The sequence below is a fragment of the Lontra canadensis genome, unplaced genomic scaffold (genome assembly GCF_010015895.1).
Source record: "Lontra canadensis isolate GAN:19392208 unplaced genomic scaffold, GSC_riverotter_1.0 scaffold20, whole genome shotgun sequence".
In the NCBI taxonomy this organism is placed as follows: Eukaryota; Metazoa; Chordata; class Mammalia; order Carnivora; family Mustelidae; genus Lontra; species Lontra canadensis.
In genome coordinates this window covers 3,097,279-3,116,094 of record NW_022631014.1, presented here as the reverse complement: position 1 = coordinate 3,116,094, position 18,816 = coordinate 3,097,279, and the positions used below count along the sequence as shown (strand labels likewise).

General features: G+C 40.3%; 1 protein-coding gene across 8 annotated transcripts in view; it reads right to left on the bottom strand.

Moving 5' to 3' along the window:
* KAT2B (lysine acetyltransferase 2B) overlaps nucleotides 1-18,816 on the bottom strand; it is a 101,915-nt gene that overhangs the window by 68,138 nt on the left and 14,961 nt on the right. For all 8 annotated transcript variants that reach the window (XR_004383082.1, XM_032860945.1, XM_032860941.1 and 5 more), the window contains exon 2: nucleotides 2,388-2,514. Coding sequence is in view for 6 of the 8 variants with exons in the window: in XM_032860945.1 (XP_032716836.1) it covers nucleotides 2,388-2,514 (127 nt within the window). In the remaining 2 variants the exon portion in view is untranslated. The remainder of the gene's footprint in view (nucleotides 1-2,387; nucleotides 2,515-18,816) is intronic.

Sequence of the window (18,816 nt, the reverse complement as noted above, 5' to 3'; positions counted from 1 at the left end):
GATGGCATACTCACCGGAACAGGGGCCGATGGACCTCACCCCATCAGGGTGTCCTGGACAGAAGGCCCCAAAATTTATGCTTCTGAGATTCCCCGGACCAGACTGAAAGTGGGTTTCCCATTGTTTTCAGCTTCTGGGAGCTCCCGGTACCTTTTTATAAACACGGTTTTCCTACTTAAGCTGGGCAGTTGTTGGCTGAAGTGAAAGAACTCTGGTAGTAATGGGAACAGCACTATTAACAAAAAGGGCTAAGAGTAATGCTCATAATTTGCCAGGTACTATTCTAAAGTTTTTATACGTTTTACCTCACTTAAGCCTCGCAACAATTCTATGAGATAAATACTATGAACTTCGACTCAGGGCTGAGCAAATGGAGCTCCAGCAGATGAACAACACGCCCCAATGGACAGTGACTAGTTGGAGAGCCAAGATCTGAAATTGGGCTGTTGGAGCCTTAATTTGGTCCTAAATAATAAAACTTCCAATTAAGCAGCTTTATGACTTGCTTTTTTCATTTATAATATGTTAAGAATGCCTTTCCATATTGGGAAATATATCATTTTTAATAGCCATATTGAATTTATAATAGAGATTTTCATAATTCAAGCAGTTATCTCCTACATTGGGGTATTTAGGTTTTTTCTAGTTTTTTAATGTCATTAATGTGGCTATAATTAACTGTTCTTTGAGTTTGAGGACACATCTTAATTTATAGGTAGGTTAAATTTCTGGCAGAAATTTGCCAGGTCAAAGGATATATACTTTTTTGTTGTTTCCATTCTTGATTATATATCACCCAATAAGGGTATTTGTTTTCAAAGCTTGCTAAGAAATGTAAAAGAGAACAAAGTTGGCTTTTCTTTGTAAAAGGCCATTTTTGCCTTTGGGCATTCATGTCTGTTTACATGCTCAGAATGGAGACAATCTGCTCAGCTAAGAAAGAGAACTCTGTTTTTAAATGTTAATTGATGTAGGATAATCGGATTTCCCAATCAATACCAAATACAGTTGGAGCCCAGGGCTTAAGAAGTTTCTGAGCCAGCTTCATATTGCATCATATTTCCTCAGGCAAATTCTAAAGGGCACTGGCTCAGGGATCAATTGTGAAAAAGGTAGGTTATAAGCAAAGGTGTTCTGTGACTTCTGGAATTCTTCCTTTGCGCCGGCTGTTTCAAAAATCAGAACTTACATTATTTTAGATGCCAGTTATTATAATGCTGTAATTATTGGTGTGTTTATTTCTTCTGTGAGATCAAGGTTCTCTCTATCCTTTCTCAGAAGGTTAGTCCAGTGCAGTGACTTCCTGGGAAGATCACATGATCTACTTTTCTACTCTCTAAGTACTGAAATACTCTCCAGCTGAGTACAAAATAAAATTTCAGACTCGGCCTGACACCATGCTACCTTGAAGGCTGACACTGAACCATTTGATATCACCAAGCAGCTTGAAAGAGAGAGAACATCCAAAAGAAGCCACCAACTTAGAAATGGGCGGGGGCGGGGGTGGGGGTGGTGGTAAGCAACTTCAGTGAGAATGTTCTATCAGGAGCAGCCTGGACAGTAAACTGGACATAGAAACGTTCTTTGGGAGACTAGGTAACTGAAGGTGGAGACGTAGAATATCCCAAGCTGATCCTGTATGAATCGGAATGTTAATATCTAGGGAAAACTACCGTTAACTTTTATCTACCCAAACCAAACACAATTTAAAAATTTTTAACTTAAAACTCATATCAGGACAAGAACATATTAGCACAGTCCTGTTGAGTAACTCTGGCAGAGTCTATCTTGCCAAACTGACAATGATTATCTTGCAGGGATAGATAAGAAGGTTGAAAGGGAAAACACAAGTAAACATTCACCAAACACAACCCTGAGGAAGAGAGAGAACTACCAGAAGCAGGAAACTAAAGAATACAAGGATACAATGAAGCACTTTCAGAAAGTTCAGACAATCAGAAAATAATAATAATAATAATAATAATAACAATAATAACAGTAGTAGTAGTAGTAGTAGTAGTAGTAACAAGTAGACAAAAAAACAGCTGGTCGAGCTTTCTATCCTAGAGATCAAAGACCCTCAGGCCCCGATCAGAATGAATCAGGACCTGGCACACTTTACACCAGCTAGCTCAGTTGTCACATTTCATCTTATCTGGCAATCCCCCAGTCGAATCCCGCTCTCCGCGGAAAATGGGAAGAGATGGTAAGAAGGCAGTGCTAACAGCACAGGGCTTGTCACGCAAATTCCGGTGACTAAACAGACTCCGTTGTCACCCAGAGGCAAACAGCATGCAAGTATGGCTAACCCACGAAATTCAGTAAGTTAGAACTCTCAGGCAACAGTGACATCGTTACAGTTCCCTTGAAGATATTTAGGAACTCACCTAGTGCATGGCTACAACTCCGGCAGGATTCTGTTAGACTGACAATGATTTGCTGCAGGTCAGCTCTCGGGGGAGTAGGAGAAGGGTTGGGATTTTTCCAGCCATTACATTTACAAGACTCCTCGGCCTAAAAAAGGAACAGAGATAAAAATTGTTTAACAGGCAGCAATGGACTCAATGCTTTCCGTGAGATCAATACCCACTAGTTATAGGACAGCTACCCTCCCCACTCCCGACTTCAAAATTTCCTACATATGCACAAAAAATAAAAATAGAAAAAGGCAAAGAGGCTGTTTGATCTAGACATTTTGGATTTTAATGTCTTGGCTGGTTTCCTTTCTGCTAGCTGGAATTGAGAACTGCAGCTCAGACAGCAGACGCATGCCCTTTGATACCACTGCCCCCAAGCAAATGTCCATGAAGTGGTCAGTTCTGAGAAAGCGCATCCATAAAGCTGGCCAAGGCAACAAGCCAGACTGTCCAGAGGTCCTTGGAACCCGGCTGGGGCCTCCGCCATGACTGAGCCTTGCATACTTGAAGGCTCCAGCTGCAACTCTGCCCCATGGACTAGGAAGGAAATCCACAAAACTGAGGAAGTTATCAACCTCAAGGAAACGAGGAGGGACACACCCAGCTCGAGGCCACATTTGCTAGCTCCTCCAAGTCTTTTGTAGGCTCCCAGCTACATGATGGAGAAGGCTTCACTGTGTAGTCAGGGGTTTCCATCTTGATACTTCTCAGGTTCCTTGTACCAGAATACCAGTATTTAATATTTTAGCAACCCTTACTAGAAATCTTCCTTACGCTTCACATTTCCCTACCATCTTTGAGATCAGTGAATATGATTTATGATTTAGCCTTTTTGTGGAGTGTTGGGTGTAAAGTGGAGGACAGGGATAGAAAGATGTCAACAATTTTCAATCATAAAAATAAAATGTAACACAGCTGACTGTGGGTGAGAGCCTTCTGTGTACACTGTCCAATATGGTAGCCACTAGCCACAGGTGGCTGTTGAGCCCTTGAATATAGACACCTGGGTGGCTCAGTCGGTTAAGCCGCTGCCTTCGGCTCAGGTCGTGATGTCAGGGTTGTGGGATCGAGTCCAGCATACGGCTCCTTGCTCAGCGGGGAGCCTGTTTCCTCTCTCTGCCTCCGCCTGCCTCTCTACCTGCGTTTGTGCTCTCTCTGATAAATAAAAAAAAACTTCAAAAAAAGAAAAAGAAATATAGCTAGTCCAATCTGAAATGTGCTGCAGATATAAAATATGTACCAGATTTAGAAGACTAATGTAAAAACTTCTCAATTCTTTTCACATTGGTGACATGTTTGACCCATGTTTCACATTGGTTACATGCAGTATTTTAGATGCATGGAGTTAAATAAAAAATAGGAAAATTCATTTGACTGGTTTCTTTTCTACTTTTTAAATGTGGCTACTGGAACATTTAAAATTACATATGCGGTTCACATTCTTCTTCTCCGGAATAGCACTGTTCTAACAAAACAAATCGCACAGATTTTTGTGCTTGGGCTTTGTGTTAGATCTCTGATCACAGGTCTTTTCTCCCTGCTTCCCACCCCCACAGCCCCCAAACCCCCAAACCCCGTAGCAGATGGCTAAAGCTGGTAGAAGTCTGATGTGCAGAAAATGACAGAACGGCTGCTACCTCAACTTCATACAGAAAATTCTCCAAGATAGGGACGGTTTCTGAAGTGTGTGTACGTCTCAGAGAGTAAGGAAAGAAAGAACAAATATCTGGCAAGGCAAGAAGGCCAAGGTGAAAGGAAAACATGCTTCTGAAGATAAGTTCCCTATGCTTCTGAAGATAAGCTGGACCCTATGAATCCTTGGCAAGCCCAACCTGACTGCTTCTCACATGTTAACCCAATGAGGACAGAGAAGGCAAGACCAAAAACAGCAACTTGGTAGCACAAGCCCCCGTGAGTAGCTCAAGTGACCCTCTTCTGTTTGGCCAAGGCATCAGGACCTGAAGGTTAACCATAGTGCTCGTTATTAAGCTGAACTGGACCTTGAAATTCCCTATAATGAGCCATCCACTTCTTCAGAGATTGGAAAGTTCTCAAGGGCCATGTTTTTGAGAAGGACTCTCATGAGAACTTACATGCATGCCTATAGTCTTTGTAGGGATGGAGGAAACCACTCGACTTGGGGACTCATCTCCTAGCAGTGGAATATCTACTTCAAGGGTCTCACACATCCTCTGGCTTTTCTGAGCAGTTAGTCTGATCCTACTGCCCCTTCCAAAAAAGCCTTTGGCTAGAGAAGGAAAGATGATGATAATAGTCCCAACAAATTAATTACATACAGCAGACCAAACCTAGAAGGAGCAACAGCAATGGCCCAAAACCTTTTTGAGTTTGCTGAACTAATTTCCAAGCCAAAGAACTACGATGCATACTGAGTCATTCATTCGACAGTATGTCTTGAAGGGCTACTCCGTGCCAGGTACTTTTGCTAGGTATGGAAAGGGAATGAATAAAGATCCTGTCCTTGGGATAGTGAGAATGAGGCAAACAGGCAACACAAATTAACAAATTATACAGTATATTAGAAAGTGACAGCACTATGGAAAGAAAGAAGAAGTGATGGGGAAAGGAGGCTTGGAGAAGGGTAGGGCACAATCTGAAATTTTAAGTAGGCTTTTTTTTTTTTAAAGATTTTATTTGATTTCGTATTTGACAAACAGAGATCACAAGTAGGCAGAGAGGCAGGCAGAGAGAGACGGGGAAGCAGGCTCCCTGCTGAGCAGAGAACCTGATGCGGGGCTCGATCCCAAGACCCCAGGATCACGACCTGAGCCGAAAGCAGAGGCTTTAACCCACTGAGCCACCCAGGCACCCCTTAAGTAGGCCTTTTTAAGAAAGTGGCAATAAAGCAAAGACTTGAAGGAGCAGAGGGAGTTAACCATTAGATATATGGTAGAAGAACATCCCACACAGAGGGAACAGGCAGGGCAGAGCCAAGAGTGGTTGGCTCGCTCAACAAATGGCAAAGACCAGCATGCATAGAGCACAGTGAGCAAAGGAAAGAGCTGAGCTGGAAGTAGGAGGAATCTTACAAGGTCTCATAGGCAATTAGCAGTACTTCAGCTTGGTTACACGACCCATCGTCTCCTTTCCCAAACAGGATCCTCTGGGCTTGAAACGGGTATAGGAAGAGAACACAAAGACACAAGGCCAGATGTTTTCAAACTCATTTCTTTTTTTAATTTTTTTTCCTTTCCTAGTGTAGAAAGCCTCCCCACTTTCTCTTTTCCTTTGGCATTACTCACAGAGGCATTCATTTTTCTGTCACTAACTTACAGGAGCAAATCATCCTATTTCCTTACATTTTTTACCTCCACTCCAGGATCAAATACATATTCTGTTACACAGGGAAGCACATTAATTATTCATACTTTCCTGAATTTATAAATCTCTTTAATATCTAAATGGAAAAGAACTCCAATACCTTAACCAAGGCCCACCGAAAGAACACAAGATTCCCCCGGAATTACCAAAAAGATGCCAAGTTGTCTAGTTAAGAGTTTCAACGCTTATTAAGGCCCAAGATTAGCGTTAAGGCTAGGAGTCAGGTGGGTAATAAATTCAGCTCAAAACCCCAAGGAATTATGTAATCTGGGAATCTGTCCTCATTCACCTAGGTAACCGCATTAGCTTCTGACAAACGTGATGGCCTTTGCCATCTGGGCACATCAGCAACCACAGCCTAAGTCCCCTCCTTTGGCAGGTTTTCCATGGGCAGGCAGGACAACTGGTAGGAATTCTGTATGGACCAAAATAACACCACCCACAGCCAGTATTTGTAACTCCAGATTCTCAGAGAGACCGTGACCCAGTGAGATGAAATTCCTCCTTCCAAGGAAGCTTGAGAAGCCAACTTGTTCTGAATCAACCCGAAAGCATGTGGGCCTCTACACGGGCCTCTATACGGGCCATCAATCTCAACAAAACACCACTTTTTGGTTCAAAGGTTTGAGTCTACAGGTAAGAAATTTCTCCATATCGTGCTTGGGGTTGAAGTCCATGGGCTCATACCATAGCTTTTCACCTAACACTGTGTTAGGAATGGATTACCTCAAAAGACGGTGCTAACAGGGAGTGTTTTCTCTGTATTTGGAGGGGGTGGGAAGAATGCAGAGGAAAAAGCGTAGACAGAATGTGAACCTTTCCTACTCTCTCTCGCACTATTTATTCATTCTGCAAACACTAACTGAGCCCCTACTACATGTCCATCATAGGAGCAGATACCGCGGACACAACAAATTTCTGCAAAAATAAAAATCTAGAGGTGCCTGGCTTGCTTAGTCTGTTAAGCAGTTCTCAACCTTAGAGGCATACTGGAATTAATATTAAAATTACTGGGGAGCTCCATTAAGCCTGATACCCATATCTGACTGCAAAATAATTAACTCACGATCTCTGTGGATAGATACCAGGCATCAGTATTTTTCTTAAGCTGGTGATGCCAATATGTAGACAAAGGTGAGCATCTCTGATCTAAATGGAAGGGTTACTAGTAATGGACCCATGAAAAACACACACACTTGGAGTGCACGGCTGGCTCAGTTGGTGGAGTATGCGACCCAAGATCTCGGGGTTGTGAATTCAAGCCCCACCTCAGATGTGGAGATTACCAAAAATAGAATCTTAAACACACACACACTCACAGACTAATTGGAACATGTCAGGAAGACTTATACAGACAAGGGACCCGTCACATGGGATAAAAGGAGGGGGAAGAAAGTTCATTTCTGAAGAAGAACAGCATGTGTGTGCTTTGGAACATACTTCTTGCCCCTCACCTCATGTATAGTTAAATATATAGGTGCCTGCTTTCTCCAAAACATTTTTATGGAATTTGAGACCAGTGGTACTCTCCTGAAGCTGGGTGACAGAGGAGAAAAGAGAGAAATTAACACCTTCTCTGTGTCAGAATTTTCTAGGATTTTTATGAAGGGGATAAAAGAACATGTATAGTTTAAAATTCTAAAATTATCACTATAAACAAATACATTGCAGAATTACTCCCCCCCCCCTTTTTTTGAGCCTGTCATTTAGAGATCTCTGCTTGTCCCTTGCTTTTTTTAGTCATGGTATTTATATTAAAAATTAAACCTAAATCGGGACGCCTGGGTGGCTCAGTTGGTTGGGCGGCTGCCTTCGGCTCAGGTCATGATCCCAGAATATTGGGATCGAGTCCCGCATCGGGCTCCTTACTCAGCAGGAAGCCTGCTTCTCCCTCTGCCTCTGCCTGCCACTCTGTCTACCTGTGCTCACTCTCTCTGACCAAAAATAAATAAATAAATAAATAAAATTTAAAAATAAACCTAAATTAAAAGCGAAAGGTTGAGAACCACTGGCCTAGAAGAGATAATAATACTCTGGGACTGAATCAAATAGGTGATGCATACCAATTCCTCTTGAAGCTCTGCTCAGTAAATGGATTCCTGGAAATCTTCCCAAATAGTCGTGTGGAAAGAGACAAGATCTTCCAGCAGCAAAACCTATGAACTAGAACATTCTTTCAGGCTATACTGCCTTTCTCAGCCTGTGGAGGAGCAAAGAGGCCGGAGATAGAGAAAATGGGCCACGGGAAAGACGTGAAGTTTGAGACTATTCGCCATCACAAAAGAGACTGCCAGGAAACTCTGAGAAAACATTCTCACTAAGCACTCCTGCAAGGGCTCTTAAATCTTTCTCCACAGCCCCTCAACATCCTGCCCTCGTCCAACTCACAGCAGCAACAGGTGAAGGAATGCAGGCAAAAGGTGGGTCGGCAAAATGTTTCAGCTTAGGTTGAGGTCAGTAGAAGAGCTCCAGGTGACAGCAGACAGCATCAGTGCCATGATCAAGAGGAAAGGACTTGGGAACTATAGAAATACAGTTTCAAATCTTAGCTGCAACACTTACTATGTGAACCTAGGTGAATCACTAACCCCTCCAAGCTTCCCAGTCTATAAAGTGGATTTTAAAATACCTATCTCACAGGACTGTTGGGGGCATTAAGCAATTAATGGAGGCAGATGCTGAATTAATGGAAGTAGTAATAAAGATTATGGTGGCTCTGATAATGATAACATGCAAGGAGACTCTGTTAAGGTGAATGGTGAGATCATGATGAACTATGACAGTTAGTACTTTAAAGCAAGGACTTGAGAGGTTGCAACCAATGGAAGTAGTTTGAGGATACTGGCTCCAATCATTAGGCAAGAGGCTATAGCTCTTAATGAACAAAAGACTAGAGAGCTTACGAATTACATAAAAAGTTATGCTCCTCAAAGAATAAACTGGCTCCATTTCCACTACAGGTAAGAGCAGTGGGAAGTCATTCAAAGGCTTACTGGGTGATCTTGGTGGACAATTTATTTTAACAGAAGTAAAGAGAAAGAGATGGCCAGGTTCTATATATATAATCACCTAGCAAGAACACAATTAAAAAAAAAAAAAAGAACACAATATATCAAAATCTATGAGAAATGATCAAGGCAACACTTAAGTGAAAACAAATACCCTTAAATGCATTTATGGGGAAAACACAAAGATTAAAAATAAACAAACTGTTCATTCAACTCAATAATCTAGAAAAAGAGTAACAAAATAAACTCAAGAAAAATTGACAAAAGGAACTAATGTAAAAAAAAATTTAGGGAAATCAACAAACAATATCATATACCTAATGAGTATAATAAATTGTTGATTTTTGAAAAGACCATTAAAATAAACAAACTCTTGACACTCTAATGAAGGCAGAGAAAAAATAAGAGTGAGAAAGGAGATAAAAACTACAGATTTATAACTAAAATAAGTACTCTGGGGGCACCTGGGTGGCTCAGTGGGTTAAAGCCTCTGCTTTTGGCTCAGGTCATGATTCCTGGGTCCTGGGACCGAGCCCCGCATCGGGCTCTCTGCTCAGCAGGGAGCCTGCTTCCCCCCCCTCCCCCCGCCTCTCTGCCTACTTGTGATCTCTGTCAATCTATCTGTCAAATAAATAAATAAAATCTAAAAAAATAAAAAATAAAATAAAATAAGTACTCTGTAGAACTTTGTATCAATAATTATGAAAAACCAGATGAAACAAGTGACTTCTTAGGAAAACAGAAATTATCAAACCTCATTTAATAGGTAGTAAAGTTTTCTGACAACCCTAGAAGATAATGAAAAGGTCGTCAAAGATATAAAAAAGTCCCAAGATCAGATGGTTTTATAGGTAAGTTCCAGTTAACTTTCAAGAGCTAGCCAAAATAAATATAATGTTAATTTTTGGGACACCTGGGTGGCTCAGTCAGTTGGATGTCTGCCTTTGGCGCAGGTCATGATCCCAGGGTTCTAGGATTGAGTCCCCTGTCAGATTCCTTGCTCAACGGAGAGCCTACTTCTCCCTCTACCCATCTCTCTCTCTTCTCTCTCTGACAAATAAATAAATAAGATCTTTAAAAATAAATAAGTAAATAAGTAAAATTTTTAATTTTCCAGTAGCCACATTTTAAAAAGTAAAAAAAGAAAAGTAAATAATAAGATTTTTTAACATAATACACCCAAATATTACCACTTTAACATGGAATCAGAATAAAAACATTATTAATAAAACAATTTACATATTTTTTATGCTAAGTCTTCAAAATCCAAGGCATATATGACCTCACATTTCAATTCAGATTAGTCCTGTTTCAGGTGCTCAATGGTCATCTGTGGCTAGTGGCTACCATACTGGACAGCCAGGGACCACACTATTCCTTTTATTGTAAATTGTTTCAGAACATTAGAAAAAGATGAAAAACTCACGTCATTCTATGAATCCAGTATAACCCTGACACAAAAACAGAGAGAGAGCAAAAAACACCAAAAAAGTCACTAGCCCAATCTCACACACACAAAAAACTGACATAAAATATCTGTAAATTAAATACAATAGTACACGATTAAAATCATGCATTTTAGCACATAATAGCTAAGTAAAGTTTATTACAAGAATGCAAAGATAGTCCTTTCAAACAAATTAATCAATTAACAAATTAAGAAAAAATAATTACAACTGATTCCAAAAAAGCTTTAAATTCATAAAATTCATAAAATTCAATATCATAAAATTCATAAAATTCATAATTTTCATAAAATTCAATATCAATTTCTGATTTTAAAAATAGCAAATTTGTCATAGAAGAAAATAATCTTAACTTGAAAATAAACATTATACTAAACAGAGAGACACCTCATTCCTATTAATGTTACCAAGACAAGAAAGCCCTCAATACAACCACTGTTCAGTACTGCCCTGGAAGAGGGTGCAGTACGTGGGTGGCTCAGTGGGTTGGGCATCTGCCTTTGGCTCAGGTCATGGTCTCTGGGTCCTGGGATCCAGCCCCGCAATGAGCTCTCTGCTCAGCAGGGAGCCTGCTTCCCCGCCCCCGCCGCCTGCCTCTCTGCCTACTTGTGATCTCTCTATGTCAAATAAATAAAGTCTTTTAAAAATATATATTGTCCTGGAAGTACACAAAACTATAAAAATTGGCATATAATCTTTAGAGGTTATCATAACTTATAAAGAAATAAATAAATCAGCTGGATAATAGGATCAACATATAAAACTCAGGAACTTTTCTCTTTCTCAGCAATAAACACCTAGAAACTGTAATGGGAAAAAAAACCCTAATAGCAAAAGCCATCAAATACTTAGGGACCAATCTTCAAGGAGATGAGTAAGATCGATATACAGAAAACTACAACTTTCTACTAAAGATTGGATGAACTTCTTTACTGCAACAAGGAAATATGCAGTATTCATGATAGGAAGACACCATATTGTAAACCTAACAGTTCTCCTTAAATTAATCTGTAAGTTCCATAATCATTACTTATAACATATGTAACAAAGTATTAATATTCAGAATATATCAAGATCATCTATAAAACAATAAGAAAAAGGCACAGTCTAATTGAAAAAATTCGCAAATCCAGGATTCCAAGAAAAATAAATGCTAAAGGCAAATAAACCAACAAAATGGTCCAAGTAACTAGTATTGGAGCAATGAAAAATTAAAAGCCCTGTGGCATATTTCCTCAGACTAATTAAACTGGCAAAAATAAATAAATAAAAGGTCAACACTGGTATCTAAAGTTGACCAGGATGTGAGGAAACACACAGCCTCATATACCCTGTGTGGGAAGAGACACTGCCACGTTCATGCCCTTTGGCTGAAGGGCACTACTTGGAAGCTCTCCTACAGACATACTGACATGTGCTCAATGATATTCGTATACCATTTATTAGAGCAAAAGAAATATATATGTCAGGTAAAATCTGATCAATAAGGAAAGAATTTACTAAGTTATGTAAGATTGGGGGACGCCTGGATGGCTCAGCCGGTTAAGCAGCTGCCTTCGGCTCAGCTCAAGATCCTAAGGTCCAGGATTGAGTACCCGCCTCAGGAAGCCTGCTGCTCCCCCTGCTTGTGCTCTCTCTCTCTGATAAAAAAAAAAAAAAAAAAAAAAGCAAGCTATGTAGATGGGTACCACAGACTATTATGCCGCCTTTACCCATACAGCTAACTGTGCAGACTTGGAACCTCTCTAGGTCCTAGTAAAAGGCTGAAAAACCAAACTATAGAATAATTCAAAGCATAATCCAATATCTCTTTTTAAAAAAAGTTAGTGAATAAGCAATCTAAACATGTATTATTTGGATACACAGAGAAACCAGATCGATACATACTTATGGGGGGCAAAACTGGGGGAGGAAAAGGAATATTCACATTGTACTTTATATTCTTCTCTAAAGTGCATATTCATGGGCTGCTTGCTAATTTTCTTTAACATTAATTCATCTGAGGGGAAATCATAATTCCAGAAAAATTCCAACGACAATAAAAGAGGCTTGGTATAAATCAGTTGTGGGGGAGGAAGGGCAGAAACCACACATCCTTATCACAAACCACATTTAAGAATTCAAGGATCCAAAACTTTTCTCCCCGTGGGGTTGCTTATAAAAGCCTTTACTGAGGTTCAAGCCAAAAAGTAACAAGCATGCAATTCTTAAAGAAGACAATATAGATTTTTAAAGATATAAATCTTAACTTCACTATTGCAACAGACTTAGAGTAATCAGCCCAGAAAGAAAACTTTATTCCCCTTCTTGTCTTAACATGACAGGGAAGAATGGCCGTGTTCATGGAGGGCTGAAAATGGGTCACAGATCTCATGGCAGAGAGATTTTGGAAGAATAAAGTCTTGTATTGCCCTTACTAATAAAAAATGTTACATCCCAAATATTAACCACACTTATTTAAGCTACTTGTGACAGAAGTGCTTAATGAATTCAACAATAAACACTCACAAATGTAACTGAATAAAGGACTTTTTCTTTCAGAACTGGCTCACTTTGCTTCCCCCACTGAGTCCTGGGATCCCAGCAGCTTTCACAAAGTAGACTTTCATGTCTTTTGTTCAGAACAAACGAGACTTTTTCCAAATAAATAGAAAATTCCCTGAAAACTAACAGGAAGATAAAAGGACAGAGACAGCAAAGGAGAGAGGAAGAAAACACAGGAAAAACACTGAGAAGTCTAAATGTTTTGTCAGCCCCATAGCCCTGCAACTGTGCCGGCCAGGATGTGGAAGGCAGCCACAAGTGGGGGTTCAGTCTTCAAAAGGTAGCAGGTCCAAGTTGGGAATGCCTCGTGAGCGTAAAGTAAATACTGGATTTCAAAGAGTTAGTGTTAAAAGCAAAAGAAGAATGTTAAAATACCTCATTAAGAATTATTTTCTGTTGATTACATGTTACAGTGATCTTGTGGAGTAGTAAGTTAAAGAATATACTACAAGTAATCAAATTTAACGGTTGATTTTTCTCTCTCCTTTTTCAATGTGTTGGAGTGGGTTGAACGGTGTCCCCCTAAGTGCACGTCCCCTTGGAGCCCCACATGGGATCTTATTTGAAAAGAGATGATTTCTGCAGGTATGATTACTTAAGGATGTTGAGATGAAATTATCCTGGACTTAGGGCCCTGAAACCAATAAGTGGTGCTTTCATTAAAAAAAAAAAAAAAAAAAAAAAAGGAGAGGGAGATCATAGATACACAGGCCATGTAAAGCCGGAGGCAAAGGCTCATTCCTTGGAGTGATACATCTACACACCAGGGAATGCCAAGGACTGCCAGGAGGCACAAAAGGATTCTTCCCAGAGCCTCTGGAGGGTATGTGGCCTGCTGACACCTTGATTTCAGACCACCGGCATCCAAAACTGTGAACGAGGGAAGTTTCTGTTGCTTTAACCCACCTTGTTGGTGATAATTTGTTATAGCAGTGCTAGTAAACTAATACACGTGGCTAGTAGAAAATGTTCAGTTATATATGTGGTTCATAGTATATTTCCATTGGATATCACTGCACTAGAGTTTAAAAGGAATCTACCCCCCCTCCAAAACCCAAGTCTTTGCTGTAGACCCTTACAGCTTATGCCTAGAATAGTCCCAACATTTTCTAAGTGGTTCTAAGTGGTTCAAGTTATACCCCTCTGAGATACCTGGAAATTCCTTGAGCTTGGCTCACTTGTTTCAGGATTTTTTTGGAGGTGGCTGGGTGGGGCAGGATATACAAAGCACTTCCTACACATGTACATGCACCTTGGGAAACATGGAAACCTCAGCGCACAAAAATTTTAATATGTGTGGGACTTCTTGCCCAGTTTACTAAAGAGGACATACTAAGTCCTTTAGGAAACATTCAATGCCATTATCCTTGACTGCCAGCAAAGCACTTTCTGCCATGTGTTCCAAGCTACCGCCCCATGCCCTTTGCCTTGGCCTTTATATCTGCTTTCCAGATGTGCAGGCCCAGTCACTGTTCTTCCAGATAAGAGTTTTCCTTCAAAGCACCTTTCCCCTGTCTCTCCTTAATTAGGCAAGACAGCTGCTATCTACGGGAACTCCCTCGGGGATTGGCCTTGCGGCTTTAACTAAGTACCAGCTGAAGGACAACCTTTTAGGGATTGTGCCGCCAAGCCAATTACCACAGCAGCTAGCAACCCCGGCACAAGGAGGGGAACGCTGCCCAGATGACTTCATCTCCCCCAAGAGCAAGTCTCTGCAGACATGGCAGAACCAAGAAGAAAAGGCCACTGGATTGCTTCAACAGGCCCAGGATAAAAATGGTTTTGCCCCAGTAGAATCCAGGGTTACATGGCAAAAGAATGCAACAGCCTCCGTTGCAGTCTGCAGAAGCCAGGACAGAGGATGAGAAGGAAGCTGAACTGGATAAACAAGCGATCATGACTCAGAGGACAGACAGACAAGCGAGTAGGGTGCTTACAGTTCACTCGGTGGCGATGAGATGGGTGTGAAGATATTTGGGTGACATCCAGAGGAACAAGAGAAAGACAGCCAAGCTGACTAGAAGGATTCAGTCATGCTTAAAATACTGGGAAGCCCTATTTGCTGGAAAACTGAAATCAGTGACAGGGATGTCCCACAGCCAAGAACACACTGAAGGGAAATTTATGGAGTAAAACTATAGAATCCAACATTTATTAAGCACCCACAATGAGAAATGCACTTGAACACTTGTTCTTATCTCATTCTGTATGAGGAAGGTATTAATCATTCCCATTATTCAGAAGAGAAAACTGAGGCTCTAAGATCTGCCTGAACTTTTTCAGTCTACCCTGCAGAAGCACTGGGTATATTCAGGCAGGTATCTGTGGTCCTGTGGTTGTGTGTGGAGGTCCTCACTCTATTTTACTACCTCTCTGCTCTGGGTTAGACCAAAGTAGAATGTTTAAGTCAACACCAAAACTATTATGAGATACAACTTCATATCCTCAAGGATGACTGTAATCAAAAGAGCAGACAATAAAAAATGTTGACAAGGATGTGGAGAAACGGGAGTCTTCAAACAATATTGGAGGGGATGTAAAACAGTAGCCACTGTAGAAAAGAGTTCGGTGGTTTCTTAAACACAGACTGATGGAATAGAATAAAGAGTCCAAAAATAAACCCTCAAATAAAATTCAAATGATTTTTGAGGCACTTTGGAGGCTCAGTCATTAAGCAGCTGCCTTTGGCTCAGGTTGTGATCCCAGGGTTCTGGGATCGAGCCCCACCATCGGGCTCCATACTCAGTGGGAAGCCTGCTTTTCCCACTCCCACTCCCCCTGCTTGTGTTCCCTCTCTGGCGATCTCTCCCTCTGTCAAATAAATAAAATCTTAAAAAAAAAAATCAAATGATTTTTGCCAAAACCATTCAATGGGGAAAGAACAGTTTTTTTTTTTTCAACAAATGACACTAGAAAAACTGGATATTCACCTGCAAAAGAATGAAGCTGTTCGACCCCTGCCTCACACTACATACAAAAATTACCTCCGAATGGATCAAAGACTTAAACGTAAAACCTAAACTATAGAACTCTTAAAAGAAAACAGAAGAAAAGCTTCATGACATTGAATTTGGCAATAATTTCTTGATAGGACACCAAAAATACATGCAACAAAAGGAAAAAAAACTGGATTTAATCAAAATAAAAAACTTCTGTGCATCAAAGAACACAATTAATAGAGTGAAAATGCAAACCACAGAATTAGAAAAAAAAAAAAAAAAAAAAACACAACCAGGGAACCTGGGTGGTTAAGCCTCTGCCTTCAGCTCAGGTCATGACCCCAAGGTCCTGGGATGGAGCCCCTGCATCGGGCTCTGTGCTGGGCAGGGAGCCTGCTTCTCCCCTCTCTCTGCCTGCCTCTCTACCTACTTGTGATCTCTCTCTCTCTCTCTTAATAAATAAATAAAATCTTAAAACAAACAAACAAACAAAAAAAAACCCTCCCAAATACCTGGTAAGAGGTTAATATCCAGATTATATAAAGAACTCCTACAACTCAACAACAAAAGAATAAACAACCTAATAGAAAAAAATGGGCAAAAGACTTGAACAGACATTTCTCTAAAGACATACAAATGGTCAATAAGTACATGAAAAGATACTCAAATTCATTAATCCTTAGGAAAATGCAAATCACAACCACCATGAGATATCCCCTCATACTCATCAGGATGGCTATTAACAAAAACACTGAAAAGAGTAAGTGCTAGTGGGGATGTAGAGAAACAGGAACTTCCGTGCATTGTTGGTGGAAAGGAAAATTGGCCGGGCACTATGAAAAACAGTATGACAGTTCCTCAAAATAATAAAAATAGAATTACCATATGATCTAGCAATTCCACTTCTGGGTATATACCCCAAAGAATTGAAAGTAGGAACTTAAATATTTAACTTCACACTCAAGTTCACAAAACCATTATTTGTAATAACTAAAACGTAGAAGTAACCCAAGTGTCCACTGACAGAGAATGGATAAACAAACTGTAGTATATAACAGAAGGGAATACTATTCAGCCTTAAAAATGAAAAGAAATTCTGACACATGGTTCAATATGGATGAAACCTGAGGGCAGTGTGTTAGGTAAAATAAGCCAGTCACAAAAGGACAAACACTGTATGGCTCCACTTGTTTGAGATGCCTAGCGTAGACAGATCACAGAAAATTCAGTAGACTATGATGGCTGCCAGGAGTTGAGGACAAGGAGGAATGAGAATTATTGTTTAATGGATATAAAGTTTCAGTATGGGAAGATGATATGAGTTCGTAGATAGTGGTCGTTAGTGAGAGCTGCACCGCAATATGAGTGTCTCTTCTCTCTTCTTTTTTAAAAGATTTTATTTATTTGAGAGTGAGAGAGAGCACAAGTGGGGAGGGGGCAGAAGGACAGGGAGATTCCCCCTCTGAGGGCAGAGTCCAACCATCCTAGGACTCAGAGATCATGACCTGAGCAAAAGTCAGATGATTATCTGACTGAGCCACCCAGGTGGCACCCAGGTGCCCCAACAACGTGAGTTTCTTAATGCTAATGAATGATTCATTTAAAAATGGTTAAGATGGTACATTTTATGTGATGTGTATTTTACCACAACTTAAAAAAAGATGTTTTTGAAAGTTAACCATTAATTTACCATAATGCCCTCAAACCTATGCCAAAGTATCTGCCTGAGAGAAATGAAAACTGTACCCATACAAACCTTTACACGCTCATGTCCACTCAACATGATTCATATCAGCTAGCCAAAGGTGGAAAGCATTCAATGTCTATCAACTGGTGAATACATAAACAAAATACGGCATCTCCACACAGGAGAATATTATCTGGCATTAAAAAAGAATTAGATGCTGATATATATTCCATAGGAATGAGTTTCAAAACATTATGCTAAGTATAAGCCCATACTGTATAATTCTATTTATATCAGTTCCAGAAAAGGCAAATATATAGACACAGAAAGGAGACTGGTTTGTCTGAGGCTGGAGTGAAAACAGGTTTGGCCACAAATGGACACAAGGATCTTTTAGGGGAGATGGAAATCTAAAACTTAATTTTCCTAAAAGTCACTGAATTGTAAACTTAAAACCACAGACTTTTAGGGCATCCAATTATATCTCACTAAAGTTTTTTAAAAAGACAAGAACTGGGGCACATGGGCTGCACAGCTGGTTAAGTGTCTGATTCTGCCCTGGGTTGTGATCTCAAGGTCATGGGACTGAGCCATGAGTTGGGCTCCAAGTTCAGCATGGAGTGGGCTTGGATCTCCCTCTCCTTTTGCCCCTCCCCCTAAAATAAATAAATAAGTCTTTAAAAGTATAAAATTTTAAAAATTAAAAGGCAAGAACTGCTAATAACTAATTATCCTTTCAAATACAGGTCTTCTGCAAAATTTTGCCAAAAATGCGTCCCAAAATTGAGGTATATTTTCTCCTCAACATTAAAGAAGCTCAATAAGCTTCTTTAATGTTGGGGTGGGGGAAGACCAGCAAATGGGGGGTCTCCATCCTTGTCCTCCCCTGATCTGATAAGGCAAAATAAGTTAGTGTCTAGGTAGCCACAGTTCCACTGTCAGAATTTGTCTTGGCAAAAGAGGAATGATGGGAATAAGTCATTAAGTAGGTTGCCCTGTTTTTAAAATGAATGGAGACTTTGAAACAATTAAAACTTGCTAATAATGAAGAAAAAAAAAAAAAAACTTGCTAATAATGAAGCCGGATCACTGGTGCTTCTTTTGGGCTCTCTCATTCAACACTCTTGACTTGCCGACATCCAACTTTCTGGCACATTCACAGCTTTGATTCAAGCCTAACCGGACTCTAAATGGATTTCTGTACAGTGAATCTAGTTGCGCTCCTTGGATTGTAGTATAAACTGCAGGGTGCAGTCTGCGGGGGAGGGAGAGGAGACAGACACGTTCTGTGGATTCAAGAAAGGGAGTGAAAGCCAGGATGCAGGAGGCTGTGGGAGAGGGCTAACATTTTCATTTGCCACTGTAGTGAGCTGTCTGAATTTTCCTCTAAACGGTGTGCATGTGTTACTCCGG